Below are 27448 nucleotides of genomic sequence, written 5' to 3' on the forward strand. Positions count from 1 at the left end.
TCCCCTCCTGCCTGATCCTTCTAACTGGAGATGCCGGAGATTGAACCTGGGACCTTCTGCATGCCGAGCACAGGCAGCCATTTTGTGGTGGCCATTTTATGGCTCTGACCAGCACACTCTGTCAGAATTCGAAAGGTGCTCCGACTCCGAAAAAGGTCGGGGACGGCTATCCCAAATCCGAGCCCCCCCCCTACTCCACTTTGTATCCCGCGTGCCGTTCACGGGAATTCTGAATCAGACAGCTGTTTTGTTACCCATAATATTTTATTATCGTCATTGGAACAGAGCCGGCTTCCGCGGCATATAAGGCACTCTGACAATACAGGGGAACGAGGGGTGGGGGACAGATCGGGTGGACATTTCGCACGTCCGAAACAGCAGAGAAAAAAGAGCCTTTGTTTGCATAGTTTATAAAATATCTGGCACCGGGACAGGCAGATGGGAATCGCCTCGTTCCATTGGAAGAAACTTTTATTTTGACCCAGGCTCGAGGGCCTGTCCTCCATCGAATGGCATTTTTGTGCTTGCTGGCGGACAGCGGACGGCAGGATTCGGAGATGGGCGAGAACCCTCTTTTGGAAAACACCTTTACGGAACTCACGGAGAACAGACACAGCACCGATAGAAATGAGCAACTCTTAACAGTGGGAAGCGCTGGGGGGGGGGGGGAGGAGAAGGAGAGAACAGGAGCCCTGAGCTGCTAGCTGTTCTTCTCCAGGGTGGCGGGGAGAGCCAGCAGCTGGTGGACGTTTCTCCTGTCTCCGCAAAGGACGTAGCGGGGCGAGGTGGAGGAACAGGCTGCTCCATCCCAGGCTACGGGGAGGGGACGGCCTCTGCCCACGCTGAACGCTTCCTTGCAAGCAGAAGCTGGCCCATGAAGGTGTAGGGCTGGAGCATCCTTTCTGGAAAGCTCAGATTTTTAAAAAAGAATGGTGTGACCCTCAGCTGTGCTCTTCCTGTTCACTCTTAACCTTCCTCGCTTTCTCCAAAGTGGGTGGATCCAGCCCAAGTGAAGCAGCCTGGGAAGGTGGGCTAGGAGAGAGATCGGGAAGGCCCCCCTCTCCCTCCACCCCGGCCAAATTGGCTGGAGACCCAATTCTGTGCTCCTCAGAACACCACAGGGGGAGGGGTTGGCTTGGAGAGGAAAGCCCAGCTTGCCAGATCACAAATCCCCTGAGTGGACTGGCCGCCAAAGCCGTGGCTCTGGCAGGAAGGGTCCTTTGGCGTGTGCACGGCAGCCGGATCGGGACCTCCGTAGCTATCCTGAGCAGCGGAGAAAGTGTCAGGTGTGGGTCAGCGGGCCGAGGGAGGCGTGGAGGACGTAGGGGGGAGAGGAGCAAGGAGAGAGGGAGATTTCACCAGACCCTGGACGAGAAGGAGCAGTTTGCTCATGGCTGGGAGCCCAGTGTCCCTCCCTCCTTTCCAGAGAAACCAGCGGGAGGGGAGGACGGGCCCTTTAGCTCCGGAGGGCAGGCGGAGGCTGAGCCCCAGGTCCCCGTGGGGCTGGGTGCTCGCAGGGGTAGTCAATCTGTGGTCCTCCAGAGGTTCATTTGCTGGCAGGGGCTCATGGGAATTGTAGTCCATTAACATCTGGAGGACCACAGGTTGACTACCCCTGCTCTAAGGGAAACCCCCAGCTGCGACTCGATTCTGCAGGATCGGCAGTATTTTGAGTCACGGGCAGCTCTTTTTAAAGTGGTTTTAGCCTCCCCAGGGAGCAGAAAGGCATACCTGTGCAAAAGAGGAGAGGAGGACGACGCATTGGGGCGCAGAATCGGGGCCTGGCTTGGGACAAAGCCCCAAAGGTGGCATCTTGGGATTTAAACAACTGGAACGGCTATGGCTAAGAGAAACTTCGAGCGTCAAAACACTTTGTGGAGCACTGTTCTTTCACCGGGGGGCAAAACTAGCAGCAGGACACTCCCTCCTCCTTCTTCTTCGCTTCTAAAGAGAAAACTCCACGAGTCTACTGAAATAACAGCTCCCCCCCCCTTCCAACAAGAGCATCTACGTACAGCAAAACACTGGCCTAAAAAGAGTGAACGAGCAAGCGTCTCTCCCCAACCTTGGAAGAGCGACCGGGGCTGCCCCGTTCGCCGGCCCTCCTCACCGCAAGGAGATTTAGCAAGTTAGCAGCAAGAGCTAAAAAGATGCAGCGTTAAGACTTGGTCATTTCCGGCTCTCTTTGGCGGCCAGGTTACACCGCTGCACCTCTGCTGGCAAGGCCTCTTGGCCGGGACGGAGGGGGACCCTCCTGGAATTTGGTAGACAAAATGAAGCAAGAGTCTTCCGGGACCCCGCTTCAGGGGTGGGCAAACGGCGGCCCTCCAGATGTCCATGGACTACAATTCCCATGAGCCCCTGCCAGCATTTGCTGGCAGGGGCTCATGGGAATTGTAGTCCATGGACACCTGGAGGGCCGCCGTTTGCCCGCCCCTGTGCCCCACGGTGCCCACGGATGCTGAACCGCTGACAGACACAAACGTTGTCAAAAGACGTGTTCTTGTGTGGTCACTGCTGTCATTATTTTGGCGTGGGAGTCCGGCCCGGCCAAAGATGCCGGCCCGGAGACCAAGGTGGTCGGGGACGAGAAACCACACAGGCCAGAATTTATATTCTCGAGAGCCCCTGTGCAAAAGCCCCTGTGCAAAATTGGCCAGGAAAAGGAGTTTCCAAAAACATCTACCCTGAAAAGAAATCTTTTTTCACAGCTTCGTCGCCAAGGAAATCCCCCTGTGCAAATGTACGGGCAGGCCCTGAAACAAATCCTGTGAGACCCCTGGACGTCAGTTTAGAGACGGGTGGCCAAACGGTGGCGCTCCAGATGTCCGAGGACTACAGTTCCCATAAGCCCCTGCCAGCATGGCAGAGGCTGGTGGGAATTGTAGTCCACGCCGGCAGAGGCCCATGGGAATTGTAGTCCATGGACATCTGGAGAGCCACAGTTTTGTCACCCTGCTTTGAAGGATGTGGTTTTCAGACACGCTGATTGGCTGTTGCGGGGTGCCCAGCAAAGCCAATATGCCAAGAGGCCTGATATGCCACAAAAAGACTGGCAACAAAGCTTGTTTACCATCTTTTGGCTCTCAAAGGCTTCTGAGGACCCCCTCCCCGTGGGGGCTGTCCCAAAGACGGCTGAAATCAATGAGCCTAGCCCACAGTGGGCCTCTCCGCCTGTCACCTCGGCTGCTGGCTTCCCAAAGCGCTACCTGGCACCCCCAAATTTCTCCAACTGGCTACGTGGCTTTGGGGTGTGACCGAAACGAGGAATTCCATGGCACCTGCGGGGAGGGGGGGGGGATGCTACGTTTGCGGCTTCGATTCATATCAAATATTGTGCGGGCGGTCGTGAAAAAGAAGGCAGCTTGGTCCGGCCGGGGCCCGGGGGCCTCCGGAGTGGAGAGGGGCAGCCGCCGGAAGCTCGACCTCACCACAAATAACACCAGTGGACATTAGAATTACCTGTCTACCTACGGGACAGGGGCTGGCAGTGAAGCAGGGTGATTCACACGAGTTCCCCGGCTACGGAGCTTGGGGTTACTTCCTCGGGACCTTCAGGCACTACGGAGCACGGGAGTTCTCCTCTGCTCCGACTCCGGAAACGTTTTGACGTGACGGGCCGGGTGCTTCATGCCTTCCAGCTCCGGCCTGAGCAGACTACAACCACGTGGGAAACGGGGGTCAGGATCCAGGGGGAGCCCGGCTGGGGGGCTGCGGCCCCTCGTTTCTCAGCCGGGAAAGACGCTAGCCCCTCCCGCGTGGCTCCTCAACACGGGGTCCCGGGCCCCCCGTCTCGAGCTGGGGACCGAGCCAGGTCGGGGAGGGGATGCTCTGGAGCTGCGCCCACACCTCAGACCTGTCCCGCTTTGGAGGCGCTGCCTTCGCCCAGGATCTGGCAGAGTTCGCTGAAACGATGCTGCATTTTGGGGACGCCGGCCAGCTGCTGCTCCAGGCGCTGCTTCTCCTCCCGGAGGGAGAGGCGGGCGGCCGGGTCCAGCTTCTCGAAATGCCAGCCGCCCTCCCCGTCGAACTGCAGGAGGTGCGTGTGGTACTTCCTGGAGGAGAGAGAGGAGACCCCCCTTGGATCAGGCCCCGTATCCACACATCCAAGGCCCTGCAGCTGACCCTCGCCCGCGTTCCTCGCCTTTCCCCGGTCTGTGCCAAGCCTGCAGCTGCCATGAGTCACCGAGGAAGGGCATTTGGGGAGGGGCAAAGGAAGCCGGGATCCCAGGTGAATTCACTGGTCAGCACTGTCCAGGTAAAGGGGTTCAAGTACAGCAGGTGAGGGAGCTTGTCAGGCTTAAGGAGGCACAGGCCGATGGAGGGCGTGGACGAGCAGGGGAAGGATGGAGGGTCTCCCTTCGAACACGAGCCCCCACCCCATGACATCTCAACGCCACCCGGCCCGGCCCTTGTGTGCGGACGGGGTTGGAACGATGGATCTTTGACTCAGGCAGTCTCGGGCGCTGGGGAGCCGAGAACAAAGCCGGCCTCAGTCTCTCGGGGACGGGCGCGATCTCCCCCTCCTCCACCCGCCCACGCGGCTTCCTGTAGGGGACATGACTCCCTGGCTTGGGACGGCAGCCAGGGACTGGCCGAGAGGTTGCGGAGTGGTGGGGGAGGGGGCCGATTCGCCCCGATGTTCTCGCCGCAAAGCCTCGCCTATCAAAGGACGCACAATCCTGTACTGCGTGGAGCGTGGTTATTTCAAGCGATGCTCACCCCCCTGCAGCCCACCCTCTCCTTTGGGGTCCTTGTCCGGCCAAAGCCAGGAGACCCCCTCAAGACGGGGCCACCTGCTGGCCACGGAGGGGAACGGCAGCTTCCACTCCCGGGACGGAAAAACACCGTGAACCGTCGCGGAAAGCAGAACAAAATCTGAGTCCGGAACTCAAAATTTGCTCCGCTGCTTCAGGCCGACGCGGTGCCCCGTCGGCATCCATGACTGTGGGCTGCCTTGAACCGGGAGGAAAGAAAAAGGAAAGTGCGGCACGTACCACAAGGAAGGCCGGTGGGTGATGGAGAGCAGAGCTATCCCAGCATCCTTTGCGGCCTGGAAGATCTTGCCCTCGACGTCGATGCTGACGGCGCTGGTGCATTCGTCCAAGAGCGCGTACTTCGGCCTGGGGGAGAAGTGCAGGCCCAGGGGGGTGAGCCCGGACTGGTTTGCACGCCTCGCAACCCTTACGCCACCCCGGAAAGGCGGGCCACCTCGCCCTTAACAGTGCACGGGGGACACGGCAGGAGACACCGAAGTCCGAGAGGGAACGAGACCGAGGGAATGTGGGTGAACGGGGGTGACCGCCCTTCCACATCAGGGCTCACCTGTGGTAGAACATCCGGGCCATCCCCATTCGCTGCTTCTCGCCACCTGACAGCACGTCCTTCCAATCACTGACGGCGTCCCAGCCTGGCCCCCCCACCACCAGGAAGAGAAGAAGCGTCATGGGTTGCCTTGGTGACAGCATGCACCTCCTCCTCGCTTCTGACAAGTCTAGGCTGGGGAATTCCGGGGGGGGGGGGAGTCAGGGGCGGGGCTTGGAGAGGGCGGGGCTTGGGGCGGGGCCTCAGTGGATTATAATGCCCCGGAGTCTGCCCTCCAAAGCAGCCCTTTTCTCCGGGGAAAATGACCTCTTTTAAAATGTTATTTTAGCATTAAATGTATATCCCGCCCCTCCTGAAAGCTGGCTAGGGGCGGTTAACAACATAAGACAGATTGCAGAGAGTTAACACCATCAAGCAATGAATGCAATTAATTAATAATAAAACCAAATAAACATTGCTTTAACGTTCCGTTGCCAAACAATAATCAGCATTCTTGTTTCGGGGGCAGGGGGGGGGGTGTAGCTATAGGGGGCCAATGCAGGTGTTACTAGATTATAGCTTGTTCCACCTGGTAGGGGCCAGGACCAAAATGGTCCTGCTCTCTTCTACCAGGTATCTGGAGAAGTGAACAGTGGCTCACAAAAGCTCCTAAACAGCCACCAATTTTATTGGTCTTTTCAACTGGAGATTGGCTCATGCACTGGGAGATCTCTAGGCCCCACTGTAGGGTTAAGAAACCGTATTTTGCCTGTTTCCTTCCCCATACTGTCTTATTTTTAGAAGAAGAGTTGGTTCTTATATGCCGCTTTTCCCTACCCGAAGGAGTCCCAAAGCGGCTTACAGTCGCCTTCCCTTTCCTCTCCCCACAACAGACACCCTGTGAGGTGGGTGAGGCTGAGAGAGCCCTGATATCGCTGCTCGGTCAGAACAGTTTCATCAGTGCCATGGCGAGCCCAAGGTCACCCAGCTGGTTGCATGTGGGGGAGTGCAGAATCGAACCCGGCATGCCAGATTAGAAGTCCGCACTCCCAACCACGACACCAAACTGGCTTTTAAAGCATGTCCAAGAGTGAATTTCCCCTCTGTGTTCCCGATGCCAACTCTCCATCTCCCCTGCGCCCACCTCCTTCTCGCTGCACAAGGTAGTTGAGGTGGACGATATCCAAGATCCGCTCCAGGTCCGCCGTTGTCTGGCCTTTCTGGGCCATGTCTTCCATGGTGTCGGGGTAGATGACCTGGTCTCGCAGGGTCCCCACGGACATGTACGGCCTGCGCAGGAATAAAAACAGGCCAGTAAGGATATTGCCTTAGATTTCTAAGGTCTCAAAGGCTCTCTCACTGCTGGTTCGAGCCCCGGTCAAACAAGACGAAACCTGGAATGTGTTTCTTTCTCTTTTTTTAAAAAAGGATATTTTTATTAGGAATTTTAAAACTAAAGGATAAGAGTTCAGAAAAAGAAGAAAGATGCTGGAGTTTGCCATGTGGTTAGACTTCTTTGATTAGAGGAAAAACCAATAACTATATTAATTGCTAACTGGAAACCCCTTTGTTGGCTTTTTGCGTGAAAGGGAAGAGAGAAGGAAGAGAGGATTGGTGGTTTTGAGGACTAAGCAGGGGAATTTGACAAAGAACAGAAAAGTAAGGAGCTTTTTAAAAATTTGTAGCAATTTAAGACTAAGTATTGCAATGTATGGCTGCTTGCAATGTATGGCTGCGAAAGTTGGACCATAAGGAAGGCCGAGCGTCAAAGAATTGAGGCTTTTGAACTCTGGTGCTGGAGAAGACTCTTGCGAGTCCCTTGGACTGCAAGGCGAACAAACCAGTCAGTCCTAGAGGAGATCAGCCCTGACTGCTCTTTAGAAGGCCAGATCCTGAAGATGAAACTCAAATATTTTGGCCACCTCATGAGAAGGAAGGACTCCCTGGAGAAGAGCCTAATGCTGGGAGAGATCGAGGGCAAAAGAAGAAGGGGACGACAGAGAATGAGGTGGATGGATGGAGTCACTGAAGCAGTAGGTGCAAACTTAAATGGACTCCGGGGAATGGTAGAGGACAGGAAGGCCTGGAGGATCATTGTCCATGGGGTCGCGATGGGTCGGACACGACTTCGCACATAACAACAACAAGACTAAGTAAGTAATCTCGTTATAATCTTGGAATAACTGGTAATTGTATATGTCGTAGTCAGCGAGAAACTCGAAAATTATACTGATATCTTTTATCTCCTCCTTTTAAAAATATTTACCCCCCTTTTTCCCCTACATTTTAATCTTAGAATCCATTTCTAGGATGAACAGTGGGGAGAAGGGCGTATTTTTGCACACATTCTCTTAATACACACAAACATCCCCACCATGTGGTAGATGCCTGTTATTAAATCCACTCTATAGATTGATTGATTGGTCGGAAATGTTTTTAAAAGAAGTTGGTTTCTATACCTCGCTTTTCACTACCAGAAGGAGTCTCAAAGCACCTTAAAATCGCCTTCCACTCTTCATGACAGACTGTGAGGTAGGTGGGGCTGAGAGAGCCCTGAGAGAACTGCTCTGTGAGAACAGCTCTAAGAGGACTGTGACTAGGCCAAGGTGACCCAGCTGACTGCATGTAGATGAGCAGGGAATAAAACCCGGTTCTCCAGATTAGAAGCTGCCACTCCTAACCTCTACAACAAGCCTTCTATCCAGTCAAGGTCCACAAAATATATAGAGATTTATACTCTGCTTCTCTCCCGACCTTTTTACCCTCACAACAACTCTGCAGGGCAGGCTGTTAGTATGCAGCTGAACCACTGGGCAACATGACAGCCGCTGTGGGATCCCATCTCTGCTTCTTGAGGTCTCCCGAACTTCAGAAGATTGAAACCTACATGGGGCCTGGAACCTCGGCCCCCAACTGCACGTGCGGAGCTGAGAACCGAACTAGCTCTGGGTTGTGGTATTCCTGGTGGTTTGTGGGTGGAGCCTGTGGAGGGAGGAGTTTAGAGAGGGGAGGAGCCTCAGCTGGGACGTGTTGGCATAAGGCCCACCCTCCGGAGCTGCTGTTTTCTCCAGGGGAGTCGATCCCTGTCGCGGGGAGGTCGTTCCAAGAGAACTGTGCTTTTACCTTCCTTTTCTCGCGAAACCCCCGAACCCCGGCCCCACACTGTACCTCTGGGGGATGTAGAACATGCGGTGGGGGGGCGGCTTGTAGAGGACGCCTTCGTAGGTCGGCCACAGCCCCCCCAGGATCCGGAACAGGGAGCTCTTCCCGCAGCCGTTGGGGCCGGTGATCAGCAAGTGCATGCCCTCCTCGACCTGCAGGGGGCAGCAGGGAGCAGAAACCAAGAGCTGGCCTTTACCTGGACTCTTATGACTCCTCCCCTCGATCGAGCCCCTTGTCCCCCCAAAGCCTGAATAAGTCTGATTGGTGTCGGCCAGGGGGTCTGGCGACCTGCCGGGACCCTCCGCTCTTCTGGGGCTCTGCTGAGCCATGTCAGAGATGCGTTATCTCTCCCAACTTGTTCCTGCGTTCCGGCTGGATTCCCAGGGAGATATTTTCCCCCTGAACTCTTCTGCACAAAAGATAACTGGCAGCCAGCGAGGCCTTATCAGACCCCCCCCCCCTCCGGCCTCTCCCACATAACCTTGAAACAAGCAGAGTCAGCAATGGCAGGGACTCTCGATCCGGCTTGGCATGCCCCGTATCTCCTGTTTCTCTGAATTCCAACCCGCAAATGACTCGCCCAGCCCAGCCCCTCCCTCCATTCCTGCTCCCTTCTGAATCTGGATTCAGATGCAATCATCAACAGAGCATGTGCAGAATGCAAATCTGTTGCTAATAGCACGGGAAGAAGAAGAGCTGTTTTTTAATACCCCGGTTTTCTCTATCCAAAGGAGTCTCAGAGTGGCTTACGATCACCTTCCCTTCCCCTCCCCTCCCCGCAGCAGACACCCTGTGAGGTTAGTGGGCCTGAGGGAGCTCTGTGAGAACAGCTCTGAGAGAACTGTGACTGGCCCAAGGTCACCCAGCTGGCTGCATGCAGGGGAGTGGGGAATCAAACCAGATTCTCCAGCCTGCCCCTCTTTAGCAATTACACCATGCCAAGTCCCCAACTTTTTTGAGCCTGTGGGCATTCTGGAATTCTAACACAGCCTGGTGGGCACAGGCACAAAATGGCTGCCAGAAAATGGCCGCTGAGGTAGGCGGGGCCAGTCACAATAATGGTGATCTTCGGTCAGCATTTGAGCTGTAGTGGCAGTTGCTGCAAACCAAGTTATAAAATATCCCTGCGGTCAACCCGATCTCCAGTTTGAGATTTGATAGCCAGTGCAGTGTCGTGGTTAAGAGCGACGACCTCTAATCTGGAGAACTGGGTTTCATTTCCCTGCTGCTCCACATGCAGCCAGCTGGGTGACCTCGGGCTGGTCACGGTTCTCTGAGAGCTGTTCCCACACAGCAGCTCCCACCAACCTTACAGGGTGTCCGTTGTGGGGAGAGGAAGGGAAAGGCCATTGCAAACCGCTTTGAGACTCCTTCAGTTAAGTGAAAAGCAGGGTACAATTCCCTGCAGTTCTTCAATGGCCAATCAGAATCATTGCAGGGCAAAAGCCACACGTGGTCCCGCCCATTTCCAAAAGTGGGCGGGCACAAGAGGCTGCGGGCTCTATGCTGCCCCTGAGTTTAACATGCTCACTGACCGACACCAGCCCCCTCCTGTGCACACACATAGGTTTCCTCTCCTGCCTATTTCAGCAAAGTGTGTCGAAAACTCGAATTTCCCTGCTGCTTAGCGACCGTGGCCTTTTCGAAAGGACGAGCCGCGTGTTATCCGTTTGCCGTGACCCACCGCAGACCGCTCCCTGCCCCTCTGCAGCTCTAGGGATGTGCTTCTAGGTCACAGGGCAGGGAGCCCTGACAGCAGATTTCCCTGAGCTTCCGGCAGTGTGTTTTGCACTGTGGTTTTCCTGGTCTGAGGGAGCCTCTGCTGTTTCTTCTCTCCGACCCCTGAGGACTCACCCGGATGTTGAGGCTGCTGACCACCACGTCTCCCGTGGGGGTGATGATGGGGATGTTTTCGCAGATGATCCCTTGTTCAACATCCACCACACGCCCTGCGGACAGGAAGGGGAGGGAAAGCAGAGGCCGGGCGTTCAATACGGCCAATGAAAACTGTGCTTGTTCTCTCGATGGGAAGGATGTCTCCTTTGCCCCAATCATCTCTCTTTCTAGGGCTCAGTTCACAGCTGCTTTCCTTGACTTGCAACGAGCTGGCAATTCAGGATTGTATGGCTATTACTGACCCATCGAAACGCGTTTTGCAAAATTCTTCCGCTTCTGCGGGGGATTCTGGGCAGGGCGTGTGGCCTCACCGTAGTCCCAAGTAGATTGGCTAAACACGGTGCTTGTTAACCGCGGTTTGTTATTGCATCTCGGGCCTGGCAAACTGAGATCAGGGCCGCTAGGCTGCCTCCGGATGCGGCTACGGCTGCAGGGCTGGGAGTGAATTTTAAAATTTGAGAGCTGGGGGTTGGGGTGGGGAGGGAAGAGAACCTTAAAGCACGAGCCACCCGTGGTTTGCCTGTCTCCCAGCTTGGACCCTGGGAGAACGAGAAACAACCGGGGTTTGCCAAGCGAAAGAATGCAGACTGCCGTTGACAGGCAGACTTGAAAAGCAGAGCGAACTTTGGGTTCCTCGGAGGCTGAGAATGTCAATTAACGCGCTTGCCTCCCCGCATGACCAGGTAGCGTTATGTAAGCCTCGTTGAGACGAAAGAGCAATTAGCAGCCTGCCTCTCCTCTGTAATTGGGAGTAGGGTTACCAAAAGCAGCTTGGGATAGTCCTGGAGATCTGAAGGCGGGGCCTGGGTAGGGCAGAGGTGAGGAGGGGGAGATGGAACTCAGAAGAAACATGAGGCCACTCTAGGACCTGAGTTTCTCTGAACCTCTATGGTAACCTCTATGGTAAACCATAAAATCTGCTTTCCAAAGTTGCTACACTGATCAGTGTAGACTGGAAAGTGGATGTCATTTTGGTTGAATCCCTAAGTGCCCCATGATCCCTTGCAGAAAGGCCTGTCCCTTCCCTCCCGGATATGCCTGTTTCCTGGCTCCACCCCCCTCTCTGCCACGGCAGTTATCTAGGCAGATTTTGAGGAGGGAGGGCATGTTGAAGCGGATAGAGTTAAGTTTCACATACCAAACCCACCTTGATCGCCTGTGGAGCAAGTGATGGTCCATAATCTTAAGGTTCAACCTGGGCAAACGTGCAATATTGTCTCCACTGGAAATGAGCTTGGTCATCAGGAAGCCAAAGGGAATAGCAGGTGATCATAGAATCATAGAATCATAGAGTTGGAAGGGGCCATACAGGCCATCTAGTCCCACCCCCTGCTCAACGCAGGATCAGCCCTAAGCATCCTAAAGCATCCAAGAAAAGTGTGTATCCAACCTTTGCTTGAAGACTGCCAGTGAGGGGGAGCTCACCACCTCCTTAGGCAGCCTATTCCTGATCTTTGGGTGCTGCCTGGAGGTTGGGAAGCCTATTCCGCACCTCAGTGACGTTAGCGTCCCGCTGAGTTGGACGGAACTTGTTGCACTTCCGTGTTGTTCTTGCGGGGTCCCACAGCCCGTTCCAAACTACAGACCAGCAGGAGATACAGGGCTGAGCAGGTGCCTTCTGGAGCTGCTCTCGAACCCAGGCCCAGGACCTCACCTTTGATCTGGAGCGGCCCCTCCACTCGCACGCCGTGCTTCATCACCGCCCCGGCTTGAGGCGCCTTGTCCTCCAGCTCTCCAGGACGCCGGAAGTTGCAGCGCTTGACGTCCTTGAAGACCTGGAACATGGCATAGACGCGGGCCGTGTATCCTGCCAGCTCCGTCACCTGGTGGGCAGAAGACCGAATGAACATTTGAGTGCTGGGGGGTGGGGGGGGATCGGGAAGGTGTCTTGCCTGGTCTTTGGCTATGGAGCATGGGAAGGTTCGGCCTGGATTTCACGCTTGTAGGATTTAGCGCAGAAGCACAGTTATAAGAAAGGCTGTTTTCATAGAATCATAGAAAGAGTTGGAAGGGACCTGCTGGGTCATCTAGTCCAACCCCCTGCACTGTGCCGGACACTCACATCCCTCTCGCTCATCCACTGTCACCTGCCACCCCCCTTAAGCTTTCACAGAATCAGCCTCTCTGTAGATGGCTATCCAGCCTCTGTTTAAAAATCTCCAAAGATGGAGAACACATCACCTCCCGAGGAAGCCTGTTCTACTGAGGAACCGCTCTGACTGTCAGGAACTTCTTCCGGAGGTTTAGACGGAATTTCTTTGCGTAGTTTTCAAACTACGATTCCCAGAATTATTTGAGGAAACCCTAACAACGTCATTTCAAAAGGTGTATAGAAGCAGTAACTGTTTACATGATTTACACCCCAGTTTACTCCTCAATGGGGACGCACAGTGGCTCACAACATCCTCTACCTTCCCTTTTATGCTCACAACAACCTGGTGAGGTAGGCGGTAGCTGTTAGTGCATGGCTCAAAGCTACCCAGGACCCTGCCACAGCAGAGTGGGGACTTGAAACTCCCAGATCCTAGTCTGAATTTCTCACTCCATCATGCTGGCTCTCTGTATACTGTGGATTTGCCCTTGAGAGTGTGTGATGGGACGGAACTGACAACCTGACCCTGTTGGTGGTTTATTCAGGGGAGTTGCCGGTTTTTACAAGACTGACTCCCAAGCGTAGGTGCCCACAAGCAGGTTAGGCCACTATGGGTCAAAACCAGCCTCCTGAACTGGCAGACAAGAGCCCTGCTGGATCAGGCCAGTGGTCCATCCAGTCCAGCATCTCGTCTCATACAGTGGCTGACCAGTTCCTCTAGAAGGCCAACAACAGGGCAGAGAGGCTGAGGCCTTCATAAGAACATCAGAAGATCCCTGCTGGGTCAGACCAGGGGTCCATCCAGTCTAGCCTCCCATCTCACACAGGGGCCAACCGGTTCCTCTGGAGGGCCAACAGCAGGGCAGAAAAGCTGAGGTCTTCCCCCAATGTTGTTGCCTGCCGCTGGTGTTCCAAGGTTGACTGCCTCTGGACATGGAGGTTCCCTTTAGTCCCTGTGGCTGGTAGCCATCCAATCCCCCTTTAAAGCTGTCTATTCCTGTGGTCATCAACACATCCCCTGCCAGCAAATTCCAATGGCTTGCTGAGGAAAGGAGCCTTTCCTTTCGGCGGTCCAGAGGTCACAGGTCCAGGAAAAGTAGAAGACAGAATTGTGTGTTCAGCAGTGGAATAGGCTGCCTAAGGAGGTGGGGAGCTCCCCCTCACTGGCAGTCTTCAAGCAAAGGGTTGGGTACACATTTTCTTGGATGCTTTAGGACGCTTTGGGCTGATCCTGCGTTGAGCAGGGGGTTGGACTAGATGGCCTGTATGGCCCCTTCCAACTCTATGATTCTAGGATTCTATGACTAGATGGCCTGTATGGCCCCTTCCAACTCTATGATTCTAGGATTCTATGACTAGATGGCCTGTATGGCCCCTTCCAACTCTATGATTCTAGGATTCTATGACTAGATGGCCTGTATGGCCCCTTCCAACTCTATGATTCTAGGATTCTATGATTCTATGTGTGAGAGGGCAGAACCGAGGGGATCCTGACAGAAGGACGTTCTCCTCCCAGCTTGTCTGGGATGAGAAACTAGACCTAACTGGGCGTAGGCCACTTTCCCCACAATCCTCCCCTTCCCCTTCCCCGACCCCAATCCCTCCCAAGTCAAAGCAGCCGTCCCCGCAGCTTCCGCACCTCTTTGTAGGAGGAGATGACTCTCTCGGTGGCATCAGCCGCTGCGTTCAGCAGGCTCCGGGCGGTGGTGAAGGCCTCAGTCCTCATGCTCACCAGCTCCTTCTCTTCCATCTCCTGCGCCGCCTGTTTCACCTCCTCCGTATCTGGGGACAAGGAAGGGGACTGAGATGGGTGTCGGGAGCACCATCTGCATGGAGAACCTCAAGAGAAAACTGGGATCTGACCAATGAGGGGCCATCTAGTCCAGCATCCTGCCTCATGCAGTGGTTAACCAGTTCCTTTGGAGGACCAAGAACAGGGCAGAGAGGCCGAGGCCTTCATGAGAACATCAGAACAGCCCAGCTGGGTCAGACCAGGGGTCCATCTAGCGCAGCATCTGTTACTAACAGCGGCCAACCAGTTCCCCTGGAGGACCAGCAACAGGACACAGAGGCCAAGGCCTTCTTCCCCTGATGTTGCCTCCTACCCTTGGGATTCAGAGGTTTACTTCACAATCCTATTGCTCCTCCACTGTCACCTGCCACCCCCTTGAATCTTCCCAGAATCAGCCTCTCCGTCAGATGGCTCTCCAGCCTCTGTTTAAAAATCCCCAAAGATGGAGAACCCACCACCTCCCGAGGAAGCCTGTTCCACTGAGGAACCGCTCTGACTGTCAGGAACTTCTTCCAGAGGTTTAGACTGAATTTCATTTGCATTAATTTTATCCCATTGGTTCTGGTCCGTCCCTCCAGGGCAAGAGAGAACAACTCTGCTCCATCCTGTATATGGCAGCCTTTTAAATACTTGAAGATGGTTCTCAGATCCCCTCTCAGTCGTCTCCTCTCCAGGCTAAACAGACCAAGCTCCCCCAACCTTTCCTCCTACGTCTTGGTCTCCAAACCCCTCATCATCTTTGTTGCCCTCCTCTGGACACGCTCCAGTTTGTCTACCTCCCTCTTCAACTGGGGTGCCCAAAACTGAACACGGGAGGCCGAACCAAGGGAGGCCGAACCAAGGGAGGCCGAACCAGAGCAGAGTGATCTGGCCACGATGCTCCATTTGATAGAGCCCCAAATCCCATTTCCCTTGCCCGATCCAGAAGCCCTTCTCTCCAACGCTCGACAGGGAGGGCCTGAAGCTATGGACTGGAACCTTCTTTAGTGCCTCCCTGTCGCCTCTGATACCAAACGGCTGAAAATAAAATCCCAGATTTCGCTTGGAGAGGTTCTATCCCCTTAGTCAGCAAGTTACCGTATTCTCTCTCTTTTTTTTTTTTAAGTGCCTGGTGTGTTGAACTGATCAAGGGATAAAGGTTGAGAGCCACCGGCTCCAACCACTATCTGATTTCTGCAGGTATTGCAATCCTTTGCCCTCTCCCTCCCTGGCACCAGAGGCTGCTCGCTTCCCTTATCAAGGGACTTTGGTCACTCGGTTCATGACCTGGGCAAAAGGCTTTTCCCTCTGCCTCTGTATGAAGAGTAACAACGGCCTCCCTCGTGCCTTTCTCTTCCCGAGATTCAAACCCTGAAGCTGCCCACCCAAGAGAGGAGAGGACGTCTTTGAAAGAGTCCTTGGCCCCAAAGTGGTGAAGAAGCCTCACGGACACCAAAGGAAGCAGTGGACATGGTCAGCTCGGTTTCCTTGGCAAAAGGGGAACTGGCTGGGGACAGATTTGGCCCTGGACGCTGCACTGAACCTCTCCCTACTTCAGCTGGGCAACCCGTGGAAGCAAAACCGACAGGCTCCCAAATAACCATCCGGAGTGGGCAGGATAGCTCAGGAGCCCGGATTGCAAAAGCAGGCGTAAGAGCATCAGAATGGCCTTGCTGGGTCAGACCAATAGTTCATCTAGTCCAGCCTCCTGTCTCACATAGGGGCCAACCAGTTCCTCTGGAGGGCCCACAACAGGGCAGAGAGGCCGAAGCCTTCATGAGAACATCAGAAAAGCCCTGCTGGATCAGACCAGGGAGGGTCCATCTAATACAGGATCCTGTCTCTCACAGTGGTCAATCAGTTCCTCTAGAGCAGGGGTAGTCAGCCTGTGGTCCTCCAGATGTTCATGGACTACAATTCCCATGAGCCCCTGCCAGCGTTTTCTGGCAGGGGCTCATGGGAATTGTAGTCCATGAACATCTGGAGGACCACAGGCTGACTACCCCTGCTCTAGAGGGCCAACAACAGGGCAGATAGGCCAAGGCCTTCCTAAGAACATCAGCCCTGCTGGGTCAGACCAGGGAGGGTCCCTCCAGTCCAGCCTCCTGTCTCACCCAGGGGCCAGCGAGTTCCTCTGCAGGGCCAGCCACAGGGCAGAGAGGCCGAGGCCTTCCCCTGAGAAGACCCTCAGTAGAGCCCTGCTGGGTCAGACCAGGGAGGGTCCCTCCAGTCCAGCCTCCTGTCTCACCCAGGGGCCAGCCAGTTCCTCTGCAGGGCCGGCCACAGGGCAGAGAGGCCGAGGCCTTCCTAAGACCCTCAGAAGAGCCCTGCTGGGTCAGACCACTGAGGGTCCCTCCAGTCCAGCCTCCTGCCTCCCCCAGGGAAGCTTTCTTTCCGCTGCCTCGCAACGCCCGTTTCGCCGGCCACGTTTCCGGCCCACCCCCCGGGAGACTGCCCTCTAGCGACCGCCGAGCAACCAGGCGGCCTTGACTCACCCGACTCAGAGTAGCCAGTGGCGGTGATGATGGGGACGGCCACCATGACGAGCCCAGCGGCGCTCCACACGTACTTCATGAGGAACTGCTCCAGCATGACGTACCAGAGCCTCTCCAGGAGCAGGACGTTTATCTGCGAGGCCAGCTGGTGGTAACACTTCTGCAGAAGTGACAGCTCCACCTGCGGAGAGACACGACAATTATTATTTGGCCCGCTGTGGGGCTTCCCTGCACCACTGGGGCTTCTCCCCGCTTTTCTCCTGTCTTCTGCAAACCGGCTTCGGTGTGACGTCCTGGGGAAGCTGTGAAGGAAGCCCTGCAGGCAGGAAGGGCCCGGTGCCAGTTTGGTGTAGTGGTTAGGAGTGCGGGCTTCTAATCTGGTATGCCGGGTTCGATTCTGCTCTCCTCCACATGCAGCCAGCTGGGTGAGCTTGGGCTAGTCACAGCACTGATAAAGCTGTTCTGACCGGGCAGTGATATCAGGGCTCTCTCAGTCTCACCCACCTCACAGGGTGTCTGGTGTGGGGAGAGGAAGGGAAGGCGACTGTAAGCCACTTTGAGCCTCCTTCGGGTAGGGAAAAGCGGCATATAATAACCAACTCTTCTTCTTCTTCTACTTCTTCTATGGTGCTTTTGCCCCTTCCCTGCTCCCTGCGGGACCATTTTCCTGCCCCACAGCTCCATCGGGGGGGGGGAGGGTTTTAAAAAAGAATCGGCAACTGGTATAGGCCAGGGTTCCCCGAGCTTTTTGAGCTGGTGGGCAACTTTCGATTTCAGACACAGAGTGGTGGGCACGGCAACAAAATGGCTTCCCGGGGAGGCGGAGCTTTCCACGGAACACCAGGGAGCGAGCTTATGCATAAGTCTCCAAGGAACTCATCAACATTCAGGGCAGGCACTCTTTTGAAATCTGCATAGTCGGCCAGAAGCAGCAGTGGGCATGTCACTCACCTGGCCCTTTCTGAAAGCACAAGGCGGGCACCGGGAAAAGTACGGGCAGGGGCCGCGGTGCCCCTGGGCACCTTGATGGGGAACCCCGACATTGGCACGGAATTGGGTGGTGCAGCCTAGCCCAATCGTGTCAGATCTTGGCAGATGGGCAAAGTCGGCCTTGGTTATTTGGAGGGGAGACCGCTGAGGAAGTCCCACTGTCTTGCACAGAGGAGAGCAATGGCCGACCTCTTCCGAACGACGTCTCTCGCCTTGCGAACTGCCCCGGCTTGGCTTCGGCTCGACGACAAGTCAAGACACGAACGACGCAGGGATGAGTCAACATGCCGGCGGGCTGGCTACCGATCTCTTGAAAACCCCTTGGAAATACCTGAGAGAGGACCGGCTGCAATAAGGGAAATGTTGGGACGTCTGCCGGTTCACAGCCTGCTGCCGTCGCACCGGCAGACCCGGGGGCTCCCGCGAGGGAGGGCTACCAGGCCCAAAGGCCCTTGCAGAACTCGGAGACGTCCCCGCCAGGCAGGCAGGCGCCGCGTCATTAAGGAATGACGAGATGGGTTCCAGAAGTCCCAGGCTAGCCGGCGTTTGGATCCGGTTCCTTTCGGTACCAACCAAGCCGGCGAAACCTCTCCCTGCTCTTGGATCCACTGGCTCGCTTTCTGAACACGGGGCCCAGGATCGAGGCCAATTAGAACAAAAACGCGGCAGACTTCATCGCATTGCTGCTGAAAGAGAGCCAGGCTGGGTTATGAGGACTAGAGCCTTGGGGGGTGTTGAGCAAGCGAGCTGTTTCAGGGCTCCGGCCCCAGGCAGGTCTGAAAGCGTTTTCCGGCAATGTTTGTACCGGGAAAGGCTTCCCTGGCTGCTGTTAAAAGGATGAGAACAAGTCCCCTTTGCTCCTGAAAACTGTGTGCGAATCAAGCGCTAGGCCTTTGTAGACGCAAAGAATTACATCGCTGTCCCATAGACAGCGAAGGGTGGGGGCGGGGGGAGCACAACAAATTATCCCCTCCAGAATACAGGAGCGTAATCAGAGGGAGATAATCGCGCAGCTCTTGTAAATAAGCCTCTTGCCCTTTTCGTTGCGAAGTTATAAAGGGACACATGCAGCCTGCACAATTGATACCGAAATACTCGGTGAAGGAGGAGAGAGACTTTGCCTGTTTTTTAGAAGAAGAAGAGTGGGTTCTTATATGCCACTTTTCCCTACCTGAAGGAGGCTCAAAGCGGTTTACAGTCGCCTTCCCATTCCTCTCCCCACAACAGACACCCTGTGGGGTGGGTGAGGCTGAGAGAGCCCTGATATTCCTGCTCGGTCAGAACAGCTTTATCAGTGCTGTGTTGAGCCCAAGGTCACACAGCTGGCTGCATGTAGGGGGGGGGGTGCAGAATCGAACCCGGCATGCCAGATTAGAAGTCTGCATTCCTAACCACTACACCGAACGGCCTGTTTTTTAAACAAAAGCTGGGAATGAGTCCTCCGGGGCCATCCAGGTAAAGGCGGGAGAGGAACAGAGGAGGTTTTTCATTGCCTTCCTCTGCACAGCAACCCTGGACTTCCTTGGTGGTCTCCCATCCACATACTAAGCAAGGCTAACCTCTCTTCTCTTCTGAGATTGTATAAGATTGAGTCATCCTGGCCCGTCCAGGGCAAGGCAGGAGATGAAGAGGGGACGGTTGGCCACCCCCTTCCTCTGTGTAGCAACCGAGGCCTTCCTCAGTGGTCTCCCACCCAAGTATCCCCCTGCTTAGCTTCTGAAATCTGACAAGACCTGGTTGACCAAGAGCCACCCAGGACATAAGAGAGTTATGTCAAGAAACTCAAATTAATTTTGCTCAGTTCCTCCCCTTCGCGCATATAATGAGGGAGCTGTTGTGTCCCTGTCCGGCCTCCCATTCAATGCCTGAAACGGTATAGCTCTGAACTCTAGTCCCTGTTTGACTTTCCACAGGCTGGGACCTCTCTGTTGATGCCAAAGCGAGACTTGGGAAACGTCTCCCAGAAAACAGGAGCTATAGGGTCATCCTGCATTCACCACCACCCCCCATCTTGTTTTGGCAGCCAATCTAACGTGTTCCCCTAAGATTTCCCCCTCCTCGATCAGCTCAGCGATTGCCTCACAGTGACACGGATACGTAGGTCAGCTCCCTCGGGGACGGCCCTGCTACTTCCAGCGTGGCTGTCCTGTAGGAACCGGATGTCCCTCGTGCCTTTTATCCTGTCTTCCTGACGCCACCCCTCTCTGACCCTGCTTAGGGCCCAAGATCCACAGAAGGGGGGGATAGATCTGTAGCACCTTAGAGATGCACAAGATTCTCGGGGCCTAAGTGCCTTTTGTCAGACGCAAAGGGAACGGAGATCTGAGCACCCTTCTATCCTAGCCAGAAGGTGGGAAGAGAGTTTTAAAGGGCCCTTTTAAAAACTGGGCAGGAGTGAACAGCCTCCTCGACCTCATGTGACCACAAGGGACTCTGCACACGCTCTGAGGAACCTGCTACAGCGCCACCCTTTGTCAGAACGGCATTTTGTTATTACTCTGCTACTGCGCTGGAAGCCAACCTTCTCAGCGGGTCAGTCTAGATGTGCCCAGGAGGTCCCAAGGTGGCCGGAGCTAGTCTCCAGGGTGCTTTTCAAGGAACTGTGAGTCGAAGGGAGTTTCCCAGCAAGGAAGGGCATGACTTCCCCATTCCTTTTCTTTAGTTATAGCTCCCTCCACCTGATTAGGATCAAAAGGCCTGTGAGGTCTCCTTTCCCATTCGCGTCTGACAAAGGGAACCTTGAGGCTGGGAAGATTATCCCCGGATCATCCGGCGGGTCTTGAATCAGGTGCGACTGGATTTGAATCCGGAAGAACCGAATACAGTGGAGAAAAAAAAACCCATGGGATTCAGATTAATACCAGGGGCTCTGGCCCTGGGTTTCCCGAGGGACCGATACTGCGGTTCTGCCGTCCCACAATGAATTCAGGGCGGGGGGCGGGTGGGGCTGTCTAACTCAGCTGCAAACAGACCAGAGAGTCCGAGGGCCGCAGAATTCAAACCGAGCTCTTCCACCGCGGACAAGACGGGGATGCAGTTCAACTTCCTACCAGACGTCAACAGTGCTCAGACGTGGGTTCTGCTTTACGATGCAGGGAATCTGTCCCCGAAGGGTGTTCCTGCCCGCAAATTGTGTTCTGCATCTCGGTTTCGAGAAAAGACAGAACACAAAGTCTTCAAAGAAGATTCAGGCGGGCCACCCATGTCAGCCCAAAGCGGCAGAACGGAGTCTGAATCTGGCAGCACTTTGAAAGCCGGCAAAATCTCGCCTGGTCTGAAAAGTGCCACTGGACTCAAACTTTTGTTCTGCGTGACCCAGAGTTACCCTCGATTTTGGCCGGACGCCAGTGGCAGAGAGCTTCCGGCCTTGGACTTTTCCTGACGCAGCCGGGTTGCAACAGGAGGGCTTGCGGGGTGTGTGTGTGTGTGTGTGTGCTCTCTGCCCCTTTCCTCCCCCCCCCAAATGTCAAGATAAATATCAGCATTCCCTTTTCTGCCTGCAGCCTCCTCCCTGCCGGCTGCCAGAGAAACACCAAAACAACCCAGCTTCTAGATTCCCCGGCTGTTGCCAGCATCCACCGGCTCTCTGGAGTTGGGGATTCATGGTGGCAACTCTCCAGACCCCACAGCCACGCCACGCGCTGACGGGGATTCCCAGAGGCTCCGGCAAACATGGACGGCCACTGAGCCGGGTGAAGCGTCAGCGACCAGAGAGCCTTCCCTGCAGGGATTTAGGGCGTCAAGGCCAGTCCCTGGAGGCAGCCAGAGAGATAAAATCAGGCCAGCCTGGCTCCAGGGGTGCCTTCAAGGAAGGAGGCCACACAGTGGAAAAAAGGGAAGTAAACAAGGAAGGAGGACGGGCGTCCCTCGCCCTGTCTGGAGTCGTCTCGGCTGCCGTGGGGCTTAACAGAGCCGGCAGCCTCCATTTCACGGCTTAGCCCCACCGGGGAGGCAGCCAAACGCAGGCCGAAAACACCCTTATCCGGCCCCAGCGGAACGGGAGAATCCCAGCTCCGCTCGGCCCCGTTTCGGTCCCTTTACCTTGTGCCCCCCGTAGAAGGCGATCTCTTCCGAGTTGGCCACGACCCGGGAATGCATGTAGCGCAGCTCCCCTTTCCGGCGGGCCTCCTCGGCCACCAGTTGGCCAAACTTGGGCGAGCACGAGCGCAGCACCTTGGCGGTGACGCAGACCACCAGGCCGGCGATGAGGGAGGGCCAGGCGGTGTCGGCCCCCTTGGCGCGGGCCGAGCTGACCAGGGTGTAGGAGGTCACGACGAGGTCCAGGACCGGCTTGGTGAGGTTGGAGTACAGGTGGGCCACCGAGCTGGCGAAGGCCACCAGGTCCTCCGTCAGGGACTGGTCCGGGTTGCGGAGGCGCCCGTCCATGTTGCTGACCCGGTAGTAGGTCTGGCCCTCGAAGTAGAAGCGGTAGGCGTGCTCCACCAGGCGCCCCCGGAACGCCAGGCTGAGCTGCCCCTCCAGGTAGCGGATGGCGCTGTTGACGAAGGTGGCGGGCAGGGCGATGAGCAGCCACTGGACCAGCTGCCAGGTGAAGTCGCGGGGGTTCTTGCGCACGATGCCGCGGGCCAGGCGCCCGTCCAGCTGGGCCACGTAGACCGACAGGAAGGTGCGGCTGGCCAGGGCGGCCGAGTGCAGGGCCAGCAGCCCCGTCTCCCGGCACAGGGGCCCGGGGAAGAGCATCCGCAGGAGCCGCAGCAGCCGGACGAAGAAGACCCGGTTCACCCCGGGGGGCGAGGCCGTGGCGTCGTCCCCGGCCCCCCACTTGCCCAGGGGCTCGCCGGGCCCCCCGCCGGCCCCCAGCCCAGAGGCCGCCCAGCGCCGCCGCAGCACCGGGTACAGCTTCTTGGCCCCGTAGGCCGCCACCAGCAGGGCCACCGCCGCCCGCTTGGCCGTCACCCCCTGGGCCAGCCGGGCGGCCAGGCGGGCCGTGGCCGTGGGCATGGCGGCGGGTGGGGGAGACCCCTGCCCACGCCTGCTGTGGCTGCGGCGGCTGCTGCTGCTGCCTGCTGCCTGCTCTGGCTCCTGCTGTGGCTCTGGCTCCGGCTGGCAACGAGGCAGCAGTGCCCTGGCGCCTCCGCCCGGCCAGGCCCGCCTCCCTCTTGCAGCCAGGCCCAGCCCAGGCCCTGCGGGGGAGGGGAGGGGAGGGGAGGGACAGCCCACGGACCAGCGAGAGCGCCTCGGGCCGCCATAGAGACGGGCAGGGAGCGGCCGCCGGGCGGGGACAGAGCGGCCGGAGGCCCCTGGAGCGCGCGGGGCGGAAGGGAAGGGAGGCCAGAAAAGGGCAAGGCAGGGCAGGGCAGGGCAAAGCAGGGGGGCGCGTGCGCGGGGGAGGGCGCGCGCGGCTGCTGCAGCTTTGCAAAAAAAAAAAAAAACACACAAACACACACACCCGGCGTGCACGCGCTTCCCCCTGCCTTTCGGAGGCGCGCGCTGGACGGGGACGGGGGAAGGGGGCTCCGTCCAGGGGCCCACCTGCATCTACCTGAATTTGGAGGGTGTGTGTGGGGGGGTCTGCCTGCCCAGGAAGGCGCGCGCCCACCACTAAGCTCTGCAAAATGTCCCCCGCAGGGGTGGTCCACCTGTGGTCCTCCAGATGTCCATGGACTACAATTCCCATGAGCCCCTGCCCGCAAACGCGGGCAGGGGCTCATGGGAATTGTAGTCCATGGACATCTGGAGGACCACAGGTGGACTACCCCTGCGAGGTGCGTCTAAGCTCCCCAGCTGACCCCAGAATCAGACTCTGGGCGCAGAATTAATAAACGTTCTGCTGTTTTGGACCTACCTGGCCAGCCCCCTGCGTTTACCTGAGGGACCATGCCTGGCCTGGAAGGCTAAGCTCAGCTGGTCTTCAATGGTATCTGGACATGGGCCTGGTTCTGCCCCTGAATATCCCCCAAGAGGTGGGCCTGAGTCCCAGAATCAAGTCTCTGGCAGGCTGCAAGGGGGCCCTCGGCTCCAAATCAATAAAAGTTAACAAGACTTTGTCCTGCTGCTTCTGACCAACCTGGCCAGCCCCCTGGAAGTTCGTCCCTGGAATCAAACCTGGCTGGCCTTCAAAGGTGGCCCTTGCCTCAGGTGTGCTTCTGCTGCTGCAGATCAACAGGGCCAGCCATCCTGAGTTTATTAGTAGTAGTAGTATTAATATGACTGTGGGGGAAAGTGCCATCAACTGTCGGCGGATTGACAGCGACCTTACAAAGCTTTCAAGTCAAGAGACATTTAGAAGAAGAAGAAGGGTTGGTTCTTACACGCCACTTTTCTCTACCCGAAGGAGGCTCAAAGCGGCTTCCAGTCGCCTTCCCTTCCCTTCCCCACAGCAGACACCCTGTGAGGGAGGGGAGGCTGAGAGAGCCCTGAGATTACTGAAGAAGAAGAAGAGTTGGTACTTATATGCCACTTTTCTCTACCCGAAGGAGTCTCAAAACAGCTTACAGTTGTCTTCCCTTCCTCTCCCCACAACAGACACCCAGTGAGGGAGGGGAGGCTGAGAGAGCCCTGAGATTACTGAAGAAGAAGAAGAGTTGGTTCTTATATGCCACTTTTCTCTACCCGAAGGAGTCTCAAAACAGCTTACAGTTGTCTTCCCTTCCTCTCCCCACAACAGACACCCTGTGAGGGAGGGGAGGCTGAGAGAGCCCTGATACTACTGAAGAAGAAGAAGAGTTGGTTCTTATATGCCACTTTTCTCTACCTGAAGAAGGTTCAAAGTGGATTCCAGTCGCCTTCCGTTTTCTCTCCCCACAACAGACACCCTGTGAGGGAGGGGAGGCTGAGAGAGCCCTGATACTACTGAAGAAGAAGAAGAGTTGGTTCTTATATGCCACTTTTCTCTACCTGAAGAAGGTTCAAAGTGGATTCCAGTCGCCTTCCGTTTTCTCTCCCCACAACAGACACCCTGTGAGGGAGGGGAGGCTGAGAGAGCCCTGATACTACTGAAGAAGAAGAAGAGTTGGTTCTTATATGCCACTTTTCTCTACCTGAAGAAGGTTCAAAGTGGATTCCAGTCGCCTTCCGTTTTCTCTCCCCACAACAGACACCCTGTGAGGGAGGGGAGGCTGAGAGAGCCCTGATACTACTGAAGAAGAAGAAGAGTTGGTTCTTATATGCCGCTTTTCTCTACCCAAAGGAGTCTCCAAACAAACAAGGTCACCCAGCTGGTCGCATGTGGGGGAGCGCAGAATCGAACCTGGCATGCCAGATTAGAAGTCTGCACTCCTAACCACTACACCAAACTGGCTCTTGTGGTGTTCTGCCGTTGGCTGCCTCTGCCACCCTACCCTTCTTTAGTGGTCTCCCATCCACGGAGTAACCAGGGCTGACCCTGCTTAATTTCTGAGGTCTGACGATATTGGGCTGGCATCAACCATCCAGGGCTAAGACAATATTATTATAATGAACAGTCGCCTTCAAGATATTTGACTCGGAGTTGGCCTCCTGCAGTTTAAGATCTAGCCGAGTCATTGAGAATTGCAGGTGTCATTTATTTATTTATTTATTTAGATTTCGATGCCGCCAATTTCTTTGCAGCTCTGGGCGGTTTGCACTGAACAGTATATTGCATGGAAGATTATACAGACTATAACATCAAAACAACTTTCAATAAGACATCAAAAGATTACGAAACCACAATTATAATATAAATAACAATTGATAGTAACTTCGGGAGAGTCGTGGGCAGGCGTTTGGGGGGGGGGGAACCAGCAGGTGTTCGAAGTCGGTCGGCCTGAAGCAGAGGATTTTTGCTGTCCCAAGCAGCCATGGTGCCTAGGTATTTCTCGAGATGTCTAGGGCACTGCTCCAAGGGCTCCGATAAAAACTGCCACCGTGACAATTTTCTTCTGATTTGTATTATTACGATGGCCTGCAGAGTTAATGATTGCAAGCGCAGGAATAAGAACCAGACTGTCGACTTCTGATCGGCATTGTTATGCCGACCGTGACCAAAATAAAGATCAGGGACGACCTGTGGCATCCCAAAAGTCCCACCCAAGCGAAAGAGAAAGGCGGAGGGTACGTTAGAGCTCCAGAGCGAGAGCTGAGTTGAGTTTCTGTACCTCTCTGGTTGGCAGGTGTTCCGCCCGGGTGCAGCCGAGGTCAGCTAATCTCCTGAGATCTCCCAGAATGACAGATGAACTCCAGATTGCAGGGATCGGCTCCCCCAGAGGAATTGACTGTTCAAGAACCAGAACCTGTATGGGCTTACAACTTTTGAGTGTGAAATCAAGTTCAGGCTAGGAAACTTGCGGAGAGGTCTCTTCTTTTATTCTATTTGGAACTCGTAAAAAGCTAGGGAGAGAGACTGCGGGCTGAGATTCTGCTTCGGGTTCTTTGTCCGATAAGATCTCGTATCACTAGTTGTTCCACGAAGGGAATCGCTTCCAATAAAAGGTGACCTAGAATTGTACGGTGTGGCCAGATAGACCCTCTTTCTCTGCCTTGTCTCTGCCTTAAGAGAGCCAGCTTGGTGCAGTGGTTAGGAGGGCAGACTTCTAATCTAGGGAACCAGGTTTGATTCCCCCCTCCTCCCCCATGTGCAGCCAGCTGGGTGACCTTGGGCTTGCCACAGCACATATAAAGCTGTTCTGTCCAAGCAGGAATATCAGGGCTCTCTCAGCCTCCCCTCCCTCACAGGGTGTCTGTTGTGGGGAGAGGAAAGGGAAGGCGACTGGAAGCCGCTTTGAGACTCCTTCGGGTAGAGAAAAGCGGCATCTAAGAACCAACTCTTATTCTTCAGTAATATCAGGGCTCTCTCAGCCTCACCCACCTCACAGGTCATCTGTTGTGGGGAGAGGAAAGGGAAGGCGATTGGAAGCCGCTTTGAGACTCCTTTGGGTAGAGAAAAGCGGCATCTAAGAACCAACTCTTCTTCTTCAGTAATATCAGGGCTCTCTCAGCCTCCCCTCCCTCACAGGGTGTCTGTTGTGGGGAGAGGAAAGGGAAGGTGATTGGAAGCAGCTTTGAGACTCCTTCGGGTAGAGAAAAGCGGCATAGGAGAACCAACTCTTCTTCTTAATAAATATAATATTAATAGTAATAATAATTATTAATAAGTGTCACCTAATAATCAGGTCTTTTCTGCATGCGATAGAGTGAAATGCTTGTATAATGTAGTAATTATATTCTGGCTGCTCCGCATGTCCAGCGTTCAGTCAGCAAACTGCTACTTACATCCTCCATTTTAAAGCACAAGCTGGGGAATCGCATAAAGTGGAATCCCCAACCTATTTAGTGCAGGCTACCGGAGAGCAACCAGCAGGGCACCACCATAGGGAAGGTATGAAGGCTCAAACACGCTACAGGTGCCAGCCTCATCCCGTCCTCGCCCCTGCCTCCCTCTCCCTTGTACCCGGGGACGGGAATTTCGTTTCGTCTGACTTCCTGGAGCAACGAATAGGCGGGCAAGCATGCAGGCAATGCCAAAAATAAAAGAATATTTCAAAGTTGTAACACAAAGCATGCCTCTCGAAAGTTTTCTCTCCCCTCCCCCCCCTCCAAAATCAGGAATGAGATTAATTTGTAAAAGTCTCAAAGGACTTGTGATCCCATAAGGGGTGGTGTTCTAAAAGCGCTATGCGTCTATGATTCGATGCCTAGGCATTTCAACGGAGAAGTACGATTTAAAAAAAGGATTAGCGGGCATTGAGGGACCTTTAAAAAAATGGACAAAGGGGATTGGTTGCCTGAATCGATGGACAGGCGGAAGCATGATGTGTA

The 27448-nt window shown here is 55.4% G+C and overlaps 1 protein-coding gene across 1 annotated transcript; it reads right to left on the reverse strand.

Annotated features, from left to right (window-relative positions):
- Positions 1-245: 245 nt before the first annotated feature.
- ABCD1 (ATP binding cassette subfamily D member 1) lies at positions 246-22986 on the reverse strand. Its single transcript, XM_077329650.1, has 10 exons — positions 21752-22986; positions 16721-16901; positions 14094-14236; positions 12017-12185; positions 10321-10415; positions 8473-8618; positions 6449-6594; positions 5326-5410; positions 4998-5123; positions 246-4055 (listed from the first exon to the last, which is right to left on the reverse strand). Exons 1-10 carry the CDS (start codon positions 22670-22672, stop codon positions 3851-3853), a joined length of 2217 nt encoding a protein of 738 aa, XP_077185765.1. The 5' UTR covers positions 22673-22986; the 3' UTR covers positions 246-3850.
- Between the last annotated feature and the right edge of the window lie 4462 nt (positions 22987-27448).

This window comes from Paroedura picta, chromosome 3, assembly GCF_049243985.1.
Source record: "Paroedura picta isolate Pp20150507F chromosome 3, Ppicta_v3.0, whole genome shotgun sequence".
NCBI classification, from domain to species: Eukaryota; Metazoa; Chordata; class Lepidosauria; order Squamata; family Gekkonidae; genus Paroedura; species Paroedura picta.